Source organism: Paroedura picta, unplaced genomic scaffold, assembly GCF_049243985.1.
Source record: "Paroedura picta isolate Pp20150507F unplaced genomic scaffold, Ppicta_v3.0 Ppicta_v3_sca21, whole genome shotgun sequence".
In the NCBI taxonomy this organism is placed as follows: Eukaryota; Metazoa; Chordata; class Lepidosauria; order Squamata; family Gekkonidae; genus Paroedura; species Paroedura picta.
In genome coordinates, this window is record NW_027518618.1 from 4,596,216 (window position 1) to 4,617,022 (window position 20,807).

The 20,807-nt window shown below is 57.4% G+C and overlaps 1 protein-coding gene across 1 annotated transcript; it reads left to right on the top strand.

Annotated features, from left to right (window-relative positions):
* Positions 1 to 38: 38 nt before the first annotated feature.
* On the top strand, positions 39 to 20,424 carry ZC3H4 (zinc finger CCCH-type containing 4). The gene is made up of 14 exons (XM_077318654.1): positions 39 to 789; positions 8,899 to 9,115; positions 10,092 to 10,202; positions 10,493 to 10,712; positions 11,913 to 12,055; positions 12,147 to 12,243; positions 12,398 to 12,534; positions 12,647 to 12,763; positions 13,540 to 13,651; positions 13,934 to 14,043; positions 14,156 to 14,520; positions 14,744 to 15,000; positions 15,256 to 15,510; positions 16,812 to 20,424. The coding sequence occupies exons 1-14, from the start codon at positions 104 to 106 to the stop codon at positions 18,278 to 18,280; spliced, it is 4,296 nt and encodes a 1,431-aa protein (XP_077174769.1). The 5' UTR covers positions 39 to 103; the 3' UTR covers positions 18,281 to 20,424.
* Positions 20,425 to 20,807: the final 383 nt, after the last annotated feature.

The following is a 20,807-nucleotide window of genomic DNA, read 5'->3' on the forward strand; positions in this document are numbered from 1 at the left end:
CCGCTCCCTCCCCCGCCGCTCCCTCCCGGGCACGCACCGCTTCTGCGCCTCCAGCCCCCACAGCCGGATCTGGCGGTCGTACTGCGCGGCCTCCTCCTCGCTGATGCCCCCCGCCGCCTTCGCCTTCGCCGCCGCCTCGGCCTCCTCCTCGGCCACCATGATGGCGCCCCGGCCTCTCTCTCCCGCGCGCCCCGCCCGGCCACGCCCCCGGCGCCGCGCTGACGTCACGCGCCGCGTGCGTGCGTGCCGGGCGTGCGGGCGGACTCGGGCCTTTCCGCGCGGCGCTCGGGCCTTTCCGGCGGGCCCCGGCCGCGCTCGGGTGTGTCCGCCTGCCGCGCCGCGCGCCGGCCGAGAGCGAGAAGGAGCCGGCGCCATTTTGTGTGGTGCAGCCGCGGAGCCCGCCGCGCCTCGCCTCGCCGCGCCTCGCCCCTCCGGCCCCTCCGGCCCCTCCGCGACCCGCCAGCCGCCCCCCCTCACCCCTCACCCTCAAGGCGGGCGGGCAGGCAGGAGGGCGGGCAGGCGGCGGCGGCAGGGGGGCAGCGGAGCCCCGGGCGAGAGTGCGCCCCCCCTGAGGCGGCCCATGGCCGTGGAGAGCCCGAGCGCGCCCCCGCCCCGCAGCAGCAGCCGCAGCCCCCCCCCGGCCCCCCCCGCCGCCGCCTCTGCCTCCGCCTCCTCCGCCGCCGCCTCCTCGGCCTCGGCCTCCCACCACCACCATCACCACCACGGCCACGGCCACCACCACGGCCTCCGCCCGCCACACCAGCCCCACGCGCCCGGACAGGACGAAAGGTCCGCTGACCCCCCCCCATCCCCCCTCCCCCTCCCCTTCGGCCAGGCCCCGGGTGGGGGGAGGCAGGTAAGTGGGGCGGGCAGGCGGGCGGGGGCCTGGCCCCCCAGCGGGACCCCCTCCCCTCGGCCCCGCCCTCCCCGGTCTGCCTGGGTGTCTGTCTGTCTGTCTGTCTGTGGGTCTGTGGGTCTGCCCGCCCTCGTGCCCTCGTGCCCTCGGGCCTGCCCTCGTGCCTGCCTGCCTCTGTTGCGCCGCGGGGCTGGGTTGGTAAGTAGCCTCTTTTATTGACTCGTTCGGTTTGTGCCTCGTCTCGCCCCCCGCCGCCACGGAGCCCGCCTGGCACTGGCAGCGCTTAGCCAAGTACTCACCGAAGCACCCGCCCGGCTCTCCAGAGCATTCGTAGGCAGTGGACTCCATCTTCATCCTCCCGTGACACGGACAGGGGACACCCCCCTGCTGCCCCGGTGCAGGTTGCCTCCCATAAACCCGAAATGTTAAGCAGTTCCAAAGTGTGACAAATCACAGTGCCCCCTCCCCCCAGGCTCTCCCCGCACACTGCCCCGCCACCGCCGTGCCTTGGTCAGCAGCAGCAGCAGCAGCAGCAGTCCTGTACAGTGTAAGCACCTGAGTCGCAGCCGGCCGCCTCCTCCCCCCCATCTCCATCATCGCCTTTGGACTAACCACACATGCTGTGAACCGTTTCTGTTTGTTCCTCACATAAGATAACAGACGCGGAGCCGAGATGCCTTTCTGCCGTGTGTGCAGTGTGTTGCTTCCTGGCCCCCAGTATGGCAGTTTCCAAGCCCACTCCTCCTCTTCGTGAACAAGAAGGATGTGCAGTTTTTAGTCTCCCTGGGATTTAAAACAAAAGAAGGTCACACGTTCATTGATGTGAAATGATGTTTGCATAGATCCCTCTCTTAGGCTTCCCTTCACTCCCAAAATACAAAGGTATACAAAGGCTAAGAAACCTGAATTATTCAGCAAGGGAACAATTTACCTGTTGCTCTCTCTTGGAGGAAAATAGAGATCTCTATATGGGAGTGGAAGAACTTTCTTAATGGAGTGAGCTTTAGGACGAATGAACTTTTGCAGACTTACAGGAGCCATTGCCCATATGCATTGCTAGTATCAGAAACTTCCCAGCCTTGTGGTGTGATTTGGCCGTGGTGGGGAAGCTCCTGCTGTTGTCAGTCCAGCAGGAGGGCTGCAGCTCTGGGACCAGAATCCGGCATCTGGCCAAGATGCTTGTAGCCCTGGCAGGCCACAAAGTTGAAAAAACAGCTCTTGGATGGCTTCTGCTGATAGGCCTTGCCTCTTCAGTCCTTGCAGAGAAGAGAGGGCCCAGCGCAGCACAGAGTCTGCCCAAGGCGCAAGAGCCTCAGAGGGATTGTGCTGCCGGTTTGGGCAGAGGAGCCCTTGAATTCCCCCCTTGCTGCTGCGATTTGTTCATTCCTTCAGATAATTAGTCATTCCTCTCTGCTCAAAGCACTTTGACAGGCATTGTTTTGATAATCCAACCCACAGCCCGTGAAGTGAACCAGGTGCCCAGTGAAATCTGCTGACATGATGAGCTGGGCCTCCTAGGCAGCCCAACAGCTGGGAGCCCTTTGTTTCCAGTGCTTAATGACAAGACTAGGCTGGGAAATTGGGGGGGGGGGGAAAGACACAGGGAAGCATAGAACTGCTTTAATGTTTCACAAAAGAGGGCTAGCCATTGGAGCAATACAAGGCCGCATCTCAAGCTTCAGGCCACTGTCAGGGCAGTTCTGTTGGATATGAACCCAGAAATGCCTGAAATGAGGATCCGGAGAGAGCCCCTTGGTCTTGTGCCTGGGTTCGCTTTGCAGAAAGGGAAGGGGTAGCATGTAGCAAGCAACACTTGCGGAATTCTCCTTCCCAACTGCTCGAAGTCCTGGGGCCTGTTGATTCTGGCGCAGGCATTCCTGGGTGAGGGCCATTGACTTAGAATATTGTGAGTCAGCACCGTGACCCACAGGGTGGCTTGGGAAGAGCTCCCATTGCTTCAGTGGCTGGCAGTGTAAGGACATGCATACAAAAGCTCATGCCTTGGGTAAGTCTTGGTTGGTCTTAAAGGTGCTCTTGGACTCCGTTGTTGTTGTGCTACTTCAGACCAACATGGCTGCCCACTGGAATGATCTTAGACCACTTGATCTCATATCAAGTCCTCTGTGCAAAGGCCCTGGATCTGTCCTTTTAGAGTATTGCTTTGCTTATTACTAGAGTATTGCATTTGTACCCCAGTGGGTGAGGCAGTAGCTGTGTCAGTTTGAATGTGTCTAGAAATGGTGTGGCCAGTGATGATTGGCTCCTGAGGGTTGTCCCAGATGAGCCCTCTTGGTTGACCTTCAAGGCAAAGGGGGCTGGGCTAGGCCCATCAGTAGCCGCTGGCCTTGGTGAGCAAAGCAGGAACCTCCCTGGTTCTGTACTTAGCCCTCTGAGGTGACTGGTGGCCACTGTCTGCAATGGGATTCTGGGCTCAGTGGGCCCTCATGGGTCAGACCCAGCAGGGCTCTTCCACTGGATTGTAAGTGGGGGTCTGGCACCCTGCACTGCCTTCTGTATGTGCCCCAGTTTTCTGTAACTCAATAGCAATTTGTATTTTGTATTTGGATCAGGGCCGAGGCTGTTAAGGTGTTGAAACAATTACAGTAGTTCTCCCCAAATAAAGACTGTAAGGCAGGCTGCTTGGGGAGCTTCATGGGAAGGGGGAATTTAGTTTGCTTTGGTCTCCTGGAAATCCAGATGCGTCCTCTTTGGAAAGTTTAAATAAAAGGCATTCTCACGCCTGCTCAAGGAGGGCTTACCCGATTCAGGGTCTTGCACAGATGGGCATCTTTGCTTCGGCTGCCTTGGATTCTGGGCCCCCCGGGACAGCAGGATTCCCTGGGGGAGTGATCCCCTGCGTCTGCGTGGAGTGGCGTGGCATGTTGCAAGCAAGGGCTGTGGCATTCCAGCATCTTGGCTGTTCGTTGGCCACTTGGTTAGTTAGCTGCTTACTAACCCAAAAGAGTCTGTGGCTGCACATTTGCCAGAGAGTGGTTTTGTGGGCTATATAAAGACACTTCTTAGACTTTCACTAAGTGTCTTTGGCCATGAGTTTCAGTCTTGTAGAATTATCACTGGAGTCGATGTGCTGGTTTCCTAGTACAGTGCAAAGCCAGCACCCAGCTCCTCGCTGCAGTGAGCCAGTGTTGCTGTCACATCCTGGTGATTTTCCTTTGTTCTTTAGGTTGTAAGAGCTGTGCATTCTCTGCCCCAGCGCACTGTGGGCCTGGGTGAGAGGTCTCAAGCTTCCTAGGGCATCCCGTGTTACAGGCCGTTGGCAGTCTCTTTCTTGTAGGGATGCACTGAGATGGGTGAAAAGCTTTGTTGCGTCAGTTCTCACCCAGTTGTAAGTAGTTCATATCTGGGTGGCATTTCCGGGATAATTCCTCCCATGCCCTTCAGAGGGCAGCAGCCTTCCATTGTGACTTAAAAGGGCCTGCCCACGCATTTGTCAAGTTTGTGGCACAAGGTAAGAAGAGGGAGAGCAAGAATCTCCCAAGATTTTCTTGAAAGCTGCAGTTAAAGGAGGAAAGGGCTTCCCTTTTCAGCATGCTCAGTCCAGTGAGGCAAAACCACAAGGAGAATTGTGGTTTTGCCTCACTTAGCCTCACTGTTTGCCTCACAGAACAAGGCTGGGCACTGATTTCTTTCAGCTCCATGGAAGTGCATATGTGGAGTGGTCCTCATCTTCTCCATCAGCTTCTGCACTGGAGCCTTGTCTGCTGTTGTGCCTTTCCCTTTGCCTCCACCTTATGCTTTCTCGGTTGCCGTTCTGTCTTGTTTTGAGCTTGGTGTCGTGGTTAAGAGGGGTGTCCTCTGACCTGGAGAACCGGGTTTGATTCCCCACTCCTCCTCCACATGCAGCCTTTTCTTTCAGAGCAGTCGCAGCCTCACTTGCCTCACAGGGTGTCTGTTGTAGGGAGAGGAAGCCGCTTGGAGACGCCTCGTCCAAGGCTGTTCTGCTGCAGCGGATGTTCTAGTGATGTCGTCCGTGAAGTCACATGGTGTGACTGTGATGCAGAGTTCTGTGGGAACCAGAGTTCCACAGAGGCTGCCGACTGTGACAAACCTCTTGAGCGTGGCGGTGGGCCAGCTATGCCATTTCTCCCAGCACCATTCCCCTCTGAAATCCCCATAGCTACATGGCAGCTCTCTAGCAAGAGGGAACACGCGTGGCATGCTGTACGATGAAGTTGACAGAGCCCTGTAACATTCAGTAATAACAATTTTACTCAGACTTGCTGGTTAATCACTTTTCACACACCCTGAATTCATCTTTTTTTTTTTCTATCAGTGTCTGAGTTTTAGATGTTTTCAGTTTGACTGTCAAGTGGCAGCATAATACATCTCCAGGGCCTTCCACCATGACGCTCTCAAGGCACACTCCAAATATTGCACAGGTCCACAATTTGTTTTTGGGCCCCAATGGAGGCGTTAGGTAAAGAGACTGTGCTGCCAGAGAAGAGCCGGTGGCAGAGGCAAGAATGCAGTCCCTCTGGGGAGTGGAATGCAGGGGAGGAGGAATTCACCCTAGCAGCTTTCATTTACCTTCTCTGTCTCACACACTTTCAACTACTCAGATTCCCTCTCTCCAAAACGGTCATTTGTAGGGATATGAGGTATCCTTCAGGACTTGGACAGATTGTGATAATAAGTTGCATTAACAGATTTGGTTCTGCTTAGGAAGGCTTCACGATCGCATTCTTGCCGGGTGGAAGCATTGTGGGGGATTCAGGCAGTCACTCCCCATGCCGCTTCTTACACGGTAGCCTGTTCCCTGCCGGAAGTGCAAACAGCTTCCGTGGCAGGTAGTGCTGGCTCTGAGGATGCCTTCCTCAAATCCCAGCAGATAGGCAAAATGTCGTGTCCCACATGACAGGAAATGAAAGGCTTGCACTAGAATGGCAGAGAGCTCCTCTTCTTCCAGAAGCTGCCTGTCTCTGGGGTCCAGGGAGCAAAACCCCACTCCAGGGGGCAGGTGTTGACCTCCCAAGTGCTGTGGGTGATGTTTGGGCCGTGTATATTGGGGAGGAGGGGTACCGAGGATTCAACAGAGGTGAGATGCGGGTAGCCTGTTACCCAGCCCTCGGTTTTCCTTCCTTTTCCCCCCACCTCAGAGAAGCAGTTCTTTGTCCAGCCTAGCAGGAGAGACCCCTTGGGCTCCTGCCACATAGAGACGTGCCAGTGGTCCTCTCTTGAGCACTCGTTGCAATTAATACTGGCAAGAGTGTGGGTTGAGGTAGTTCTTCCTTTGAAGGAGATTCCTGAATGACCTTCTGGAAATGGTGGACGTGGTAGTCTCCACTCTTAAGTCCAAAGCTTTGGTTGTCTTGGTGTGGCCAGAGGAAGGCAACTTCTTTGAAATGCTTCAGTGGGGGGCGGGGGGGGGTTCAATGCCAAGTGCCCAGGAGATGAGTGTGGAGACTGCGAAGCCGAATCCTGGCCGTTGGGTGCCCCGTTCCCCATGCCCTGCGGACTGCCTGTCAGGGTTGCTGAGGCTCCCTAGATCCTGCCCTGCCACGCCTGCCTGTGCTCCTTTCTTGGCAGAGCAGAAGCCAAGCGTGCCTCTGTGCGTCTTGAGATGTGCCCACGATGGAGCACAATTCTCTCCCAAAAGCATGTCTTCCAAGATGTGAAAACCAGAATGGGGGGCGGCACATGCATCCCTTTCTCTCCCCCCCCCCCCCCGTTTTTTTCTTTTGTTAAATCTTTTGCTGGGAGAATTTTTAAAATAACTTACCAACGTCTCTGTTAAACCATGTTTGAGTCTAGTGGCACCTTTAACTCCACCAAAGTTTTATTCAAGCACACGGACGCTCATACCTTGAATAAAACATTGTGGGTCTCGCAGGCACCCATGGACTCAAACTCTGTCCTGCTCCTTCAGACCCACATGGCCGCCCAGCTGAAGCTGTCTCTGTTAGACTATTAAGCTTTTTAAGGTGAGGTTTTACTCCCCCAAAATCATCATCATCATCATTTCTAATAACTGTGTACTCAGCTGTGCAAGACTGTCTATGCAGAGTATTGGGAAATTCCAGTTCTTGTTGCGTATTTCAGATAGATTGGAGTTTCAGATCCCCGCCCCTCTCGCGGACTTCCTCATCCTGCCCTACATCAAAGAAAGTGGTCTGCAGGTGGGAATGATCTCCCCCCTCCCCCCCCAGTGAACTCATGTTCTGTTTTAACCTGTGCAGACCATTCGGTCTCTAAAGTCCCTGGAGATAGAATAAAAGTTCTAAATCCTGAACGGTTGATCTAGCAGAGAAAGATTCTAGTTAAGGAAAGAAACCCGAGATAGTGGCATTTTGAAGGCCGTACTGACATAATGCGAACATCGTGTGGCTGTGGCTGCCCACAGTCCTTCTGGCAGTGGTGCAGCAGTTATGATGCACGGCGGGGGGGACTAATACTGTGGACCAATTCGGTGGCGCCCCTTCGCACTGCATCCTGTGAGGCACTCGCTTTTCCCATTGGGAAGAGGGGTGGGAGCCCACTGTGACTCTGCAGCCTTTGCTTCAGCTTAGTTCTGCATCACGCCAGCCGCTGTTGAAGTGCAGCTAGTCCAGACTTCCTGGGTTTACTGCAATGTTTATGGATTCCACTTTTAACTTTTTTCTTAGATAGCTTAAGTTCAGGCCTCCATTTCTAACGTGGGAGTATATTTGTAGTATTTGGTTAAACAAATTTTTTTTTCATGAGTGGTACAGCTGTGTGTGCTTATAGTGTTGCAGGAAAGCAAATAAAATAAATTTAGATCTGATAATAAAATAAGAACTACATTTGATTACCCCCCCCCCGCCCCAAATGTCCATAGTCTCTCCCTTCCCACTGCCAAACAATTTGTGTTTGTTCCATGGCCTTGGAGTCTCCAGAAGTTTTCCATTCTCTGCTGCTGTTATGTGGTTTGCGCCGGTTTTGGTTTTGTAAACTGCTCAGATACTGGTTTAACCAGCAAAACCACAAGTGGCCTGGAGGGTCTGCATAGCAGTTCAGTGAGAGGGAATTGGGCAGCAAGAGGCCTGTGGATCTTCCGCCTTAATGGAATAAGCCGTCTCTGAGAAATCGCTTGACCTTTCTGCAGCTGTGTATACGGAAATCAGAAAGCAGTACAGAAGAGGCAGTGTGCAGTCAGATTCCTCTTGTTAGGCCAGGGTGGGAGACACTGCACTTTCCTTCCAAGGTCAGTGCCTGTTGGGGCTGGGGATCTTGACCATGTGAGTGAACTCTGAAAACTACCTTTGAATGAGAAATATCTCCCATGCAGAGATGGATTTTGAATGTGACCTCTGAGCAGGTGGTCCCAGGCCCCTTGTGAACAAATTGGCCAGCCTTGAGCAGACCACGGCAGACCATTCTTTTTCAATAATTAAGAGGGGGAATAATGCCAACGTGTGCTTGAGGGTGGCTGTCGGGCTTCCTTAGATTATGTCTGTGACACGCTTCAAACGTGGAAAAATACATATTTTAGTTTTGAAGAATGTGCAACATGTTTCCTCAGTAAACTGTTTTCCTTCTTGGAACAGGAGATGGGAATGCGGGGAGGCATACAGGTCTTTTCTTCATGGGACAGGGAGAGGAAGTGCAGGGAGAGTCCACTGCAGCTCCAGGCAGGGGCTCTTGAGGGACCCTGTTGGGTGAGCTTTGAGGAGGGGGAGTTGCTGTAAAACTCACAGAGACGTAGAGGCAGCTGAAAGATCACTAAAGCAAACATCAGTTTCTGCTTAGAAGAGAAAGACTGGAAATCATACCGTGTGTTGCATTTCATTTAGCAGGGAGAACTTCCAATTACCCGACCATGAACAAATCATGTTGGGGGGCTTGTGTGTGCGTGTGTGTGTGTGTGTGTGTGTGTGTGTGTGTTTGTGGCATCTTTTAGCACATTCTTTAGGCCTGTGCTCTCTTTAGAGTGTGTCCAGTGCAGAAATGAATGGACTGCTCTGACTCTGGCCTTTGGAATTGGGCAAGGTTTTCAGCTTTGACAGCTCTCTTGGTTGACTTGTTCTCCCCAGTCAAGGAATGTTGATGTTGTGTCTTTCCAGGGAGGATGGGGAGCTGGAAGAAGGGGAGCTGGAAGACGATGGGGGTGAGGAGCCGCACAATGTGTCAGAGTCACGGGAAAGGAGTCGTAAAGAGAAGAACGAAAAGCATCACAGTGACTCGGATGAGGAGAAACCTCACCGGAGAAAGAGGAAGCGGCGGAAAGAACGAGAGAAGGAGAAGCGAAGGTCAAAGAAGAAAAGGAAATCCCGGCACAAGGTGGGCTTCAGGAGCCTCGGGGGGTGGCCGTCTCAGGCCTCTCCTCCTCTCCTTCCCTGCTTGCCTGGGTCTAAAGGAGGAAAGGGGCTGGTTGGACCTCAGTGGGAATCTTGTGTCCAGTTCTGGGCCCTGCGGCTCAAGAAGGATATTGACTAGTTGGAATGTGTTCAGGGAAGGGCGACCAGGAGGGTGGAGGGGTTGGAAGCCTTACAAGGAGAGGCTGAGAGAGCTTGGAGAAGAGGAGGTCAGTGAGGATAGGACAGCTGTGTTTAACGATGTAAAAGTTTAAAGAGGGAGCCAGCTTGTTTACTGCAGCTTTAGAGACAAGGATGAGGAGCAGTGGGTTCCAATTACAGGAAAGGAGGTTCCACTTAAATATTAGAAAGCCTTTTCAGATGGGAGGGTTGTTAACAGCTGAAATAGGCTGCCTCAGAGGGCGGCAGAGTCTCCTTCCTTGGAAGTTTTTAGGAGGAGGCTGGATGAGCACCTGTCAGGAGTGGGTGTTAAAAAGCCCTGAGAAGGGGGCAGGCTGGACTGGATGGCCCTTTGGGATCCCTTCCAGCATATCTCTGTAAGATTCTGGTTTTGAGGGGAGTCCTGACAAAGCTGTGCCTACAAAAGTCTGGTTCTGTTGCACAGCAGGAGCAACTGACAGAGATCCCCAAAAGAGGGAAGCAGAGGGTGTGACCCGGGAGGCGGCATTAATTAGAGGCGTTGCTTCCTTCGGCCAAAAAGAGCAGAGGTGGAAGAGGCCTTAATCAGAAGCTGCTGCTTCCTTCGGAGGAAAGGAACAAAGGAGGAAACTGTAGCAGCTGCTTTCTTGGCCACGGAGGAAATGAGTAATCAAATGCTGCACTGAGAGGGGTGGGATTTCCACCTGGCCAGGGAAGTCTCTGCAACTCAGAGGAGGCAGAGCTGTTTTGGCGAAGGGAATCTGTGACGCTCCATCCCATCCCATCCCTGTCCCTCCTTGCAGCGCCATGCCTCCTCAAGCGAGGAGTTCTCCGACTACAGCGAGGATTCAGACTTCAGCCCCAGTGAGAAGGGGCACCGGAAGTATCGGGACTACAGCCCTCCCTACTCCTCCGTAAGTGGCTGGGGGAGGGTGAAGGCTGTTGCCTGCAGGGATGCCGGGTGCTGCGGCCCATGTTGTCCATGCGCCTGCGCATGGAGGCGGATGCCTCTGGGTTGGCAGTGCCGGAAGAAGGGAGGCTGCAGCAGAAGCCAGGCCGTTTGGGCTTCTGCATCAGTGCTGCCTCCATGCAGAAGCGGAGGGGGTTTGGGAGGAGACGGTGGAGAACATGGGGGGATGCCCCATCAGAGGCCCCATCAGCTGTTTGCTCTTGCCTTCCTAACTGCTCCTGTTTCTGCCTGCAGTCCCACCAGCAGTACTCCTCTTCTCATAGTGCCCCGAAGAAGGGGTACTCCAAAATGGAAAACAAGAGTTACCCCCCGTACGAGGATTATGAGAATGAGGGGTACTGTGAATACGAGGGAGAGGAGGATGAGAATGGGGGCAAAGAGGACTACGATGACTTCACCAAGGAGCTGAACCAGTACCGGATGGCCAAGGAAGGAGGGACGCATCGGGGCCGAGGTACGGCAGCCTTTCTGCAGAAACTTGCCGGCGCTCAGGAGGCTTCTCACTGGCTCCTCGTGTGCCCCGGTTGCAGGAGGTCTTGGGATGTGAAGTATTTGAAAGGCCTGAGTGCAAACCCGGCAGCCAGGACATAACCTGGTGTTCATTCCTGCTGCTGCTGCTACTTCTCTTCAGCCTTTGTGTTTGCCAGCTACCCCTTTAGCAAGAGAACCATCCCCTGGGGGCTTGTTTGGGGAGCTAAGTTGTCAGACTGGGAGTTGGCTGAGAAGTGGTACTGCTTTGTGGCTGCCTCCTGCTCCCCATAGAGACAGGTGCCTGTTGTTCTGCTGCTGGCTTTTCCGTAGCGGGAGAGTGTCAGGCACAGCAGGAGTAGGCTGTGATCCATGTCCCTGGTGCATCTCATAGAATCATGGAGTTGGAAGGGACCTCATGGGTCATCTAGTCCAACCGCTGCACTATGCAGGTCACTCACATCCCAATCACTCATCCACTGTCACCTGCCACCCTTTTGAGTCTTCACAGAATCAGCCTCTCCGTCAGATGGCTCTCCAGCCTCTGTTTAAAAATTTCCAAAGATAGAGAACCCACCACCTCCTGAGGAAGCCTGTTCCACTGAGAAACCGCTCTGACTGTTTAGGAACTTCTTCCAGATGTTTAGATGGAATTTCTTTTGAATTAATTTCATCCCATTGGTTCTGGTCTGTCCCTCCGGGGCAAGAGAGGGACAAGAGAGCTGCATGAGAATCTTCTCCTTAGGAAGGGCGAGGTGTGAAATGCTTTTTAGACTCTTCAGTTCCTGCTAGCGCAGTGGTCCCCAACCTTTTTATCACCGGGGACCACTCACTGGGGACCACTCAACGCCTTTTACTGAGGCCCGATGGGGGGGGTTGTTTACTCCTCTACTCTCAACCACTGCCCTAGCGCTCTCTGATCGCTATGGTAATGTTTAAACGTCCCTTCAAAATAAGATACAGACACGCCACAACAATGAAGTGTGTTGTATAGGGCCAGGGGGGGGATGAAGTAAAGGGCCGGGGGGGAGAAGGCGTCCTTCGGGGCCCGCCTCCAATTAGTCGAAGGATCACATGTGGTCCGCGGCCCACAGGTTGGGGATCGCTATGCTAGAGAACCCTTGCCTTGTTTTGGGCTGGGGTGAGACAAGGAACAACTAACAGTGTCTTGTTTGTGTGCCGGCAGGGGGCCGTGGGCGTGGTCGAGGGTACCGTGGCCGTGGCAGCAGAGGGGGAATGAGAGGGCGAGGCATGGGCAGAGGCGGCCGGGGCAGGGGCCGCGGAGATCACCATGAAGACGAGGAGGAAATGTACGAGGAGGAAATGGAGGTATGGCAGGACCCGGACCTGGAACACCTGGCCCAGAGACTTCCTGGTCATGAACCCGCCTTTGCTGATCTGCCCTCTTTCTGCCTTGCAGTACTGTGAAGGAGAAGAGCCTGGGGGGGAGGAGGACTACGACGACTACTCCAAGGAGCTGAGTTCGTATCGCAGGAGCAAGGATGGGAGGGGGAGAGGTACGTGCCTGAGGGGGAGAGGCAGGAAGGCCAACCCGCTCCCAGGCCTCAGAGCCCTTTGGGCAGAGTCCAGAGTGGCTGTGCCACCACTCCTGACTTCGGTTGTCGTGGAGCAGGATGTGCACTGTCCATCCTCTCATTGGCATTGTTGCAGGACCGGGGCGTGGCCGAGGGCGTGGCTCCCGAGGGCGAGGCAAGGGCATGGGCCGGAATAGAGGACGTGGCCGAGGGGGCGTGGGCAAAGGAGGAGGGATGAACGAAGAGGACGACTACTATGACGAAGACCTGGGGGTGAGTGGTTCTCCTGGCAGAGGTGGGCTCCTTGGCGTGGGCTCTCCCTGAGGCTGTGCGCACTCTGCTCAAGCGCCGCACTCACTTTGGCGTCCTCTCGTAATTCCCACAGGACGGAGGAGGTGGCGGTGGGAACTACAGGCGTGGTGACCACGAGAAGTCCCACCAGCAATCAGACAAGAAAGGGAAAGTCATCTGCAAATACTTTGTGGAAGGCAGATGCACCTGGGTAAGGAGGGGTGGGGGCTGGTCTGCCTTTGCTGCTGGAGCCGGGTGGGGTAGACGGAGGGAGCTGCTTTGGCATTGTGGGCGTTTGGCCCTCTGCCTTCCTTTGCATGCAGCCCCCATCCAGGGCTCTCCCAGCTGCCAAGGGTAAAACTAATCCAGGCCATGAGAAAGAAGAGCTCACCGCCATGGCTACTGTTCCATGAAGACCAGGGGGGCAGAGTTGTGGTTGGTGGCCTTCCCCTCCCTTGTGCCTTATGGCAGCCCCCACTGGGAACTGGGGAGTGGAGGTGTGTGGGTGTGAGCAGCAGCACCTCTCCTGTCTGTGCCACTAGGAAGAGAGCACAAAATGTCTCCTCCCCCCCCCCGCCACTCTTTCGCTGTGTGGGCAGGAGGCAAGCCTAGATTCTGAGGATTGGTGCCTCTCTGCCGCCACACCCCTCCTCCTGACCATGTCTTTCCCTTGTGTCCGGAGCGTCCTGCTGGGGTAACGTAAGGGGACACGTTAGCAGCCCTAGCTGTGTGTCCCATGGGCATGACTCGAGGGCAGGATTGGGCTGTGTCCTGCTCCTTCCGCAGCAGCCCCTGCTTGGTGCACGGTTCCCACTTTTCTGCACATTGCATTGTCCTTGGGAGAAAGCGCGCACAGACACCCGGGCACCATGCCCAGGCACCCAGGAGAGGCGGAGAGCTCCCACTGTGTTTGCCGTAGTCCTGGATTCTCTGGGGGCCTCTCATAGGTGTCCTGCTCAGTGACTCGCTCTGCCTCTTTCTGGTCAGGGGGAGCACTGCAACTTCAGCCATGACATCGAACTACCAAAGAAGCGGGAGCTGTGCAAGTTTTACATCACGGGCTACTGTGCCAGAGCGGAGAACTGCCCCTATATGCACGATATCCTTCCCTCACGTTCCCTGCTGGGTTCTCTTGGGCTGGAAGGGGGGAGAGGAGGTCCCTTCCAGCTCTACGGTTCGAGGGTCCCTGCCTTCCCAACAGAGCACGGCCTCTGTGGCACCTGCAGCCTGGTGCAGTCAAGCTTTCGGGTGGCACATTGGGGGGGGGGGGGGGCTCTGCCTCTCCTGGCCGGCAGGGGCCAAGGCAGCTGTGGGCAGAGAGTCGCTTAGTTGCCAGGCCAGGATTTGCCTTGTGGCGTTCCTTAACAGTGGCTCCTTCCACGGGACTTCCCTTGCAAGCTCTTCCATACGACTGGGAACTGCATCAACGGGGGCGACTGCATGTTTTCTCACGAGCCCCTGACGGATGAGACGCGGGAGCTTCTGGAGAAGGTGAGCCAAAGTGGAGGACGCTCCCGGGCCTGTCAGCTGATGGGCAGGGGTGGCTCTGGGCCCAGGCCATGGAGTGCAGACCCCGCACAGCTTTCTCTTGCTTCCCCCTCAGATGCTGGCCGACGATGCCGAAGCGGGAGCAGAAGACGAGAAGGAAGTGGAGGAGCTCAAGAAGCAGGGCATCAACCCCTTGCCCAAGCCCCCTCCCGGGGTGGGCCTCCTGCCCACCCCTCCCCGCCCGCCAGGGCCCCCGGCGCCAACTTCTCCCAATGGCCGGCCGATGCCCGGGGGCCCACCTGCCCCTCCTCCCCTCCCACCGCCTCCCCTCCCGCCACCTGGAGCCCTGCAGATGGCCCCTCCCCCCCACGAACCGCTCTCCCCGCAGCAGCTGCAGCAGGACATGTACAAGAAGATCCCCTCTCTCTTTGAGATCGTGGTGAGGCCCACCGGGCAGCTGGCTGAGAAACTGGGGGTGAGGTGAGCACCAGCGGCATCCTCCCTCCTGTGGCTGGGCAGCAGGGCGAGGTGGCAGCAGAGGGAGTGCTTTCGTGGCAGGCTCTGGTGTGGGCCGTGCCTCCCCTGACCCCTTCACTTGGCCCCGTGCTGGGCTGAGGCCTGGGCTGGGCTGAGGCCTCCACTTCAGGCCTGGGCTGGCCTGGCGGCTTCGTCCGATTCACCCTGGCCGCCTCTTGTCTTCCAGGCACCCGGGCCTCTCACCGCCACGCTTCCCTGGGCCGGGGCATCCCGACATGTGCCCCGACATGCCTCCCGACATGTGCCCCGACATGCCCATGGGCCCAGGGATGGGCCCCGGGCCTCCAATGGGCCCCGGGCCCCCCATGATGCCCTTCGGCCCTGAAGATATTCCACCTGGCCCGCCACCACAGGACTTCTATGACGGTTTTTACCCACCGCCAGAAGCCCTAGAGATGGATCCGGGCATGATGGGCGGCCCAGGTGAGACGGGCACAGGGGCAGGCGGGAATTCCCCAGGCTCCGTGGGCCTGTGCCAGGCTGGTCTGTGCTGCCCTGCAAGCAGCATGGTGGTCTAGGATCATAGTTAACATAAAAACCGGTCCAGACACGGCACTCCAGTGGGTTGGACAGCACCCAGAGTTATCCCCATCCAGGGTGTCGCCTGCTTGATGTGCATTGCTGTGGCAGAATTGATGGGGTGCCACCCTCACTGGCTCTTTGCTCCCTCCCTGGCAGAGGTCTATGGGGGCTACGAGGAGATGGATGAGCTGCCTGGAGAGAACATCTTCGCAGACCCCTCACTGGAGCCTGATGCCTCGGGCGAGGGCATGGTGCCCCGGTTGCCAAAACCCTCTACCTGCATCCCCGACTTCCTGCCGTCCACCCAGCGGGCTCTTTACCTGCGGATCCAGCACAAGCAGCAGGAGGAGGAGGAGGAGAGAGCTCGCCGCCAGGCAGAGGGCTGCAAGCTGGAGCGGGAGCAGGAGGAAGGTAGAGGCGCATGGGGTCCCGCCCAGGGGTGTGGGGGTCTCTGGGGCTGGAAGGGCTTGGGCATGAAGCAGAACTCCCTAATAGCACACCAGTGCTTGGGGGTGTGGGGGGGGTATGACTGGCACTCACCAGCCAGGCGAGGAGTTGGCGGGGTGGGGGGACAGCCCAAGGAAGGAAGGGGCTGATTCAGGGCGTTTCCATGCAAAGGACTCTTGGGACGGGCACAAGAGCTGGTGTCTCAGTAGCCTTGCGTGGATCTGCCTTGTGGCCGCCTGTGCTGCCATGTGGGGGGGGGGAGGGGGGGTCTGGCCGCCTCCGACTGCAGGGGGAAGCACAAAAAAGGTGCCTCAACTGCATAAAGTGTGAGGGAAGCTGGACAGTTGGGGGCTTTTGGATTTAGAAAATTGCGGAGAGTGGATAGTGAGGATCTTTCTCCTTCCCCATCGCAGGGGCTCCCAGTTAAATTGGGGGGGGGGGTGCTTCAGGAAGGCAAAACTAATTCCCAGAAGTCACTGCTGCAAGATGGAGGGGCGGCCCCTAGTTCCAGAAAGATGCCCCCTGGGGTGACACCTGAATGGAGCCTCCATGCTCAGTGCTGGCGTCTCTCCAAGGGAGCCAGAGGCAGAATTGTGGGTCTCCCGTGCCCCTAACCCACCAGGGGTCGGCTGTCCTGTTCTCCGCTCAGTTGCCTTCCTGTGCTCCTGGGTCTGGACCTGCAGCTTTTGTGTTGGTAGCAACCTGAGCTTTTCTTCGGCTCCAGCCACCTTCCGCCTGAGCAGTGGCCCTGTCGCTGGCTGTTGGGTGGCCTAAGGCCTGGTTCTGCTCACCCAGGGTGGGGAGCTGTGCCCGGGCCCCAGGTGGGAGTGGCCCCGTCAACTCCACTGCCCCCTATCCCATGCAGGGAGGTGGGTGTCTGGGCCAAAGGCATGGCTGGAATGATTCCTCTTGGGGGTCTGGAGCAGCTGACTTTTAGGGGCTGTGGGGCTTCCCTCACCGTCGTGCTGCAGCACGGAAAGAGGTTTGCTTAGGCCCTGCTGCTTTCCAAGGGGTCTTCTGGCCAGGCCCCTGGCAGTCCACAAAAGAGGCTCAGCTGTTTCTCTAAATGCTGCTGCTGCTGCTAGCCTGGAGGACCTAGAAACGGAGCTCTGTCTCCAAGAGTCCAAGAAATGGAACTCTCTCTCCAGGGCACCGTTCACCACCTTCTGCCGGGAATCTTGCTCCCTCTGTGGCAAACAGTGTGGTGGTGGTGGTGGGGGGGGGGGAGTGTGGGCTCATCCTTAAAATCGGGCTCTCCCGTTCAGGCGATCCTGGCAACTGGTACTCCAGCGACGAGGATGACGGCGGCAGCAGCGTCAGCTCCATCCTGAAGACGTTGCGGCAGCAGAGTTCCAGCAGGCCCCATGAAGACCCGCCCGGTGGCCCAGGCCTCGCCTCAACCAGGAGTGACCCTCGCCTCCAGAAGAGCCAGGCCCCCGGGGGTGGGCGGCCCGCTGACCCTCGCCTCCTGCGTGACCCCCGGCTCTCTCGGAGTTTGGAGCCAACGGCTGCCTCCACCACTGGAGACACGGGCCCCAGTGACCCCAGGCTGGCCCGGCACATTGCCCCCCCTGCGCCCAAGTCCGAACCTTTGCACGCCAGCCCCACCATTGGCCAGAAGTCAGCCCCGACTCCCGAGGAGGAGGAGGGGGGGGAGAGGGAGCTCAGGGATAAGCCGGCCACCATCCCCCTAGAAGCCCTGCCAAACCACACCCAGAGGGACCCTCGCTGCCAGCTGCAGCAGTTCAGCCATATCAAGAAAGACATCCTCCTGACCAAGCCCAACTTTGCCCGCACGGTCCTTTGGAGTCCTGAGGACCTGATCCCACTGCCTGTCCCCAAGCAGGAGTTTGTTCCTGTCCCAGCGGCCCTCCAGGCCCTGCCTGCTCTGGATCCACGCCTGAACCGGCCGCAGAACAGCAGCCTCTCTGACCCTAGGCAGCGGGCCCCCCCTGAAGCCTCGGCCAATTCTGGCTCCAGCCTCCCGGACTTTGAGCTACTCTCCAGGATCCTGAAGACGGTCAATGCGGCTGGGGGTCCGGGCCAGAGCGACAAGCCCAGCGACCCCCGGATGCGGAAAGCCCCTGCAGATCCCAGGCTCCAAAAGCCTGCCGAGTCAGCTGCCCCAGTGCCCTCCAAGCCGGTGGAGGCCAACATCCCGGCGGCTGGCCCTGTGACCGGCCCCGAGGCGGCCCCCGGCATCGCTCCTTATGACCCTCGGCTGCTGACGGCAGGAGGCCTGAGCAGAGGCAGCAGCCAGAGCAGCGTCCTGAGCGGGATAAGCCTCTATGATCCCCGGGCACCAGGCTCCTCCGCGGGCAAGGCCGCAGATCCGGTGGGCGAGGGGAGCCCTGCCACCAGGGGCCCAGAGGGCAGCAAAAGCGGCAGAGGGAAGGAGCCCCTGTTTGTGCGTCGTTCTGCCCTGGATCAGCCCGAGCCGGAGAAAGCCAGCACTGAGTCCACCACCGACAGGTACAACAGCTACAATCGGCCACGGCCCAAGACCACCGCCCCTGCGGCCGCCACGCCGGCCACAGAGACTGCCACGCAGCCTGGCGTTCACAACCTCCCTGTGCCCCCCGTCTATGGCATGGTGAAGCAAGCCACCAAGTCTGGAGCGGGCAGCCCTTTTGCCGGGAACAGCCCTGCCCAGGAGGGGGAGGCGCAGGACGCTGGCTCTTTAAAGGACGTTTTCAAGGGCTTTGACCCCACGGCCTCCCCCTTCTGCCAGTAGTATTAAAAGACTGACTGGCACGTGCAGCCTTGGGCCAAGGGAAGCAGGCAGTGTTCGTGACCTTTTTCTATTCCATTCATGCTCCACTCTACAACCTTCCTTGTATAGAAGTCCTGCAGGGTTTTCCTATTACTGTCGGCCGGAACCTCCAAGCGGTGGTGTAGACAGGGAAGGAGAGTGCTGAGCTCCTGCTCGGGTTCTCCCGAGAGCCATCTGAGATCACCCACTGCCTGCAGAACGCTTTGGGAACACTGGGCCTGCCCACCCGCCCCTTTTTTGCACAGTGGGAGATCCCCCAAACTTGCTGCGCCCCGCCCCCACTGCCCCGCTTTCCCTGTTCATGTATTGTCCGTGGGAGGGAGAGGAGACCGACCGACCGACGAAAGAAGCCCCAGTCCTGCCCACCGCCCGGTGGACAAACGCAGACGGCCGTGCCACTCGGGAGAAGAGATCTGCGTTCCTTCCTCAGCCGTAACCGAATGCGTGTATCATAGCCTTTCCTAAGAATCTGGTGCCGTGCAGATGACCATGGAGAAGTAACCATGTGGGATTATTTTTGTAATTGTGTTGGGCCTTGTTTTCCTGGGGGCCCCAGGGTGGGGACCGGCTCCCCCTGGCCGTGGGCAGGGGGTGATGTTTGGAGGGGCAGCCTCGAGACTAAAGTGAAGCAGCGTTCTACCAAAAAGAGCATTTGTAGTATTGAAATTAAATTATTACTGTCCCTCTGATTTTATTGGTATGCATTCTCCGCCCGGGCTGTGTGTGGTGGTCTTTGGGGCAGGTGGCATCACGGATCTTTTCCGTCGAGGAGCCGGCTCAGCCACGCAGCGCCTGCACGGGACGCCAGCCGAGGGGTCCTTGGAAGCCGGCTCAGCAAGCGGAATCACGTTCAGGAGGGGGATGATGCCAGCGGCAAGGAAGCAGCTGCCTGGGAGCAGAGTCAGAGCCGGGGGTGGGAAGGAACTCTTGGGGGATTCTCTGGGACTCTGCCCCCCTCCCCCAGGCCCTGGTTGCAGAAGAGCCCCACTGCAGCCTTGCACTGGCCCGGCCTGGCTTCGGCTCTCCTCGGGCCAGGCTCTTCCGCCAAGGACAGACAGTATCTCCCGAGCCTTTCCTTTCCTCCCGCCCAGCTCTAGGAAGAGGGCTCGCCAGCCGCTTTCCCCGGCCATCTGGCAGGCGTCGCTCTTCCTCCTGTTCTTGGCTTCGGTGGTGCTTGAGGCGGAAGGAGGAGCTCTGCCACTTTGGGGGAGGGGGGGGGGAAATCTGGAAAAGTATTTTTTACAATAAAGGTGTTAGCAGTTTTAAAAGTGTTTCTCTCTGCAGGCATCAGGTAGTCAAGCCTGAGGTTCCTGGCTCCCGTTGTGCCCCTGGCGCCTCCTTTAGGGACACCAAAAGGGTGGGGAGGGGGAGCTGATCCAAGCACCTTTCTCCAAAGAGTAGATCTTGCCGGTTGGAGGGGGCTGGGGAGATGGGTGGGGCGTGGTCTCCCTGCCTCGGATGAAGCAGGATGACCCCTCTGTGCCCCCTGGGGAATCCTCCAGAGGAGCCTGGGGGCTGCAGCAGAGGGCAAGGCTGGCTGACCCCTCATCTTTCCCCGGGCCCTGTGGCATTGAAGGGGGGGGGGACACACGGGAAGCAGCCCCGTCACTTACACACACCCTGGGCCCCCTACCCGCTTGGGACGTTGGCAGTTTTGGAGGTCTGTGGGGAGGAGGGAGGCAGGCTCCCGAGCAGAGCTCCCCACGGGGGCTCTGTCTCTGGAATGAGGGCAGGTATAGCCCGGAGCAAGAAAGGTCCTTTGGCAGAGGGGGCTTTGTGAGATCCTGAGGGGTGTCCAGGACACTTTTTGTAAAATAACCGGGAAAGGCCCTTCAGTACATAGCAAAATGGCAGAAACCCAAGCTGAAATAAAAGCTTTCTCTAACTGACGGAATGGGCCATCGAGTGGAGCTTTATAAAAATGCTATAAAATGTAAATATTATTTCAAATGGGGGTTGTATATATTGTACTGGTATTTTTACAGTGACCTTTTTGTTGCATGGCTGTTTCTTTTTTATCACACATTTTGTCTTCCAACAATGTCACCCGGGTGTGTGTCTCCTATCATTGTACTGCTGACATTAAATGATGCAGTGATTTTAAACCCTGCCTTCGGTGCGGTCTCCTCACTTTGAAAGCGTGTTCCTTGAGTGGGCCGCATCTGGGTGGCTCAGGCCCTTTGGCACGGATGTCGTGGGTCTGTTGTGCAAATGCCCCCCCCAACAGAGGCGGAAGCTCAGTGGGGTGGGGGTGGCATCCCCGTTCACAGAATCCAGCCCAGCATTCCTGGGCGGTTGTGGGGGGCTTGGAGGTCCCTGAAAGGATGGGGGGGGGGCACTGGCCTTGAGGAGTCTGTTTATGGAAGGGAGGTGGCAGAGCCTTCCTTTGGGGGTGGGCATGCAGGCAGTGCCCCCTGACTTGGGGGGGGGGTCCTTCCCCTTTTGCTGAGTCTCTCCTGGCCGAGGTTTCCTCACTCACGTGCTGCTG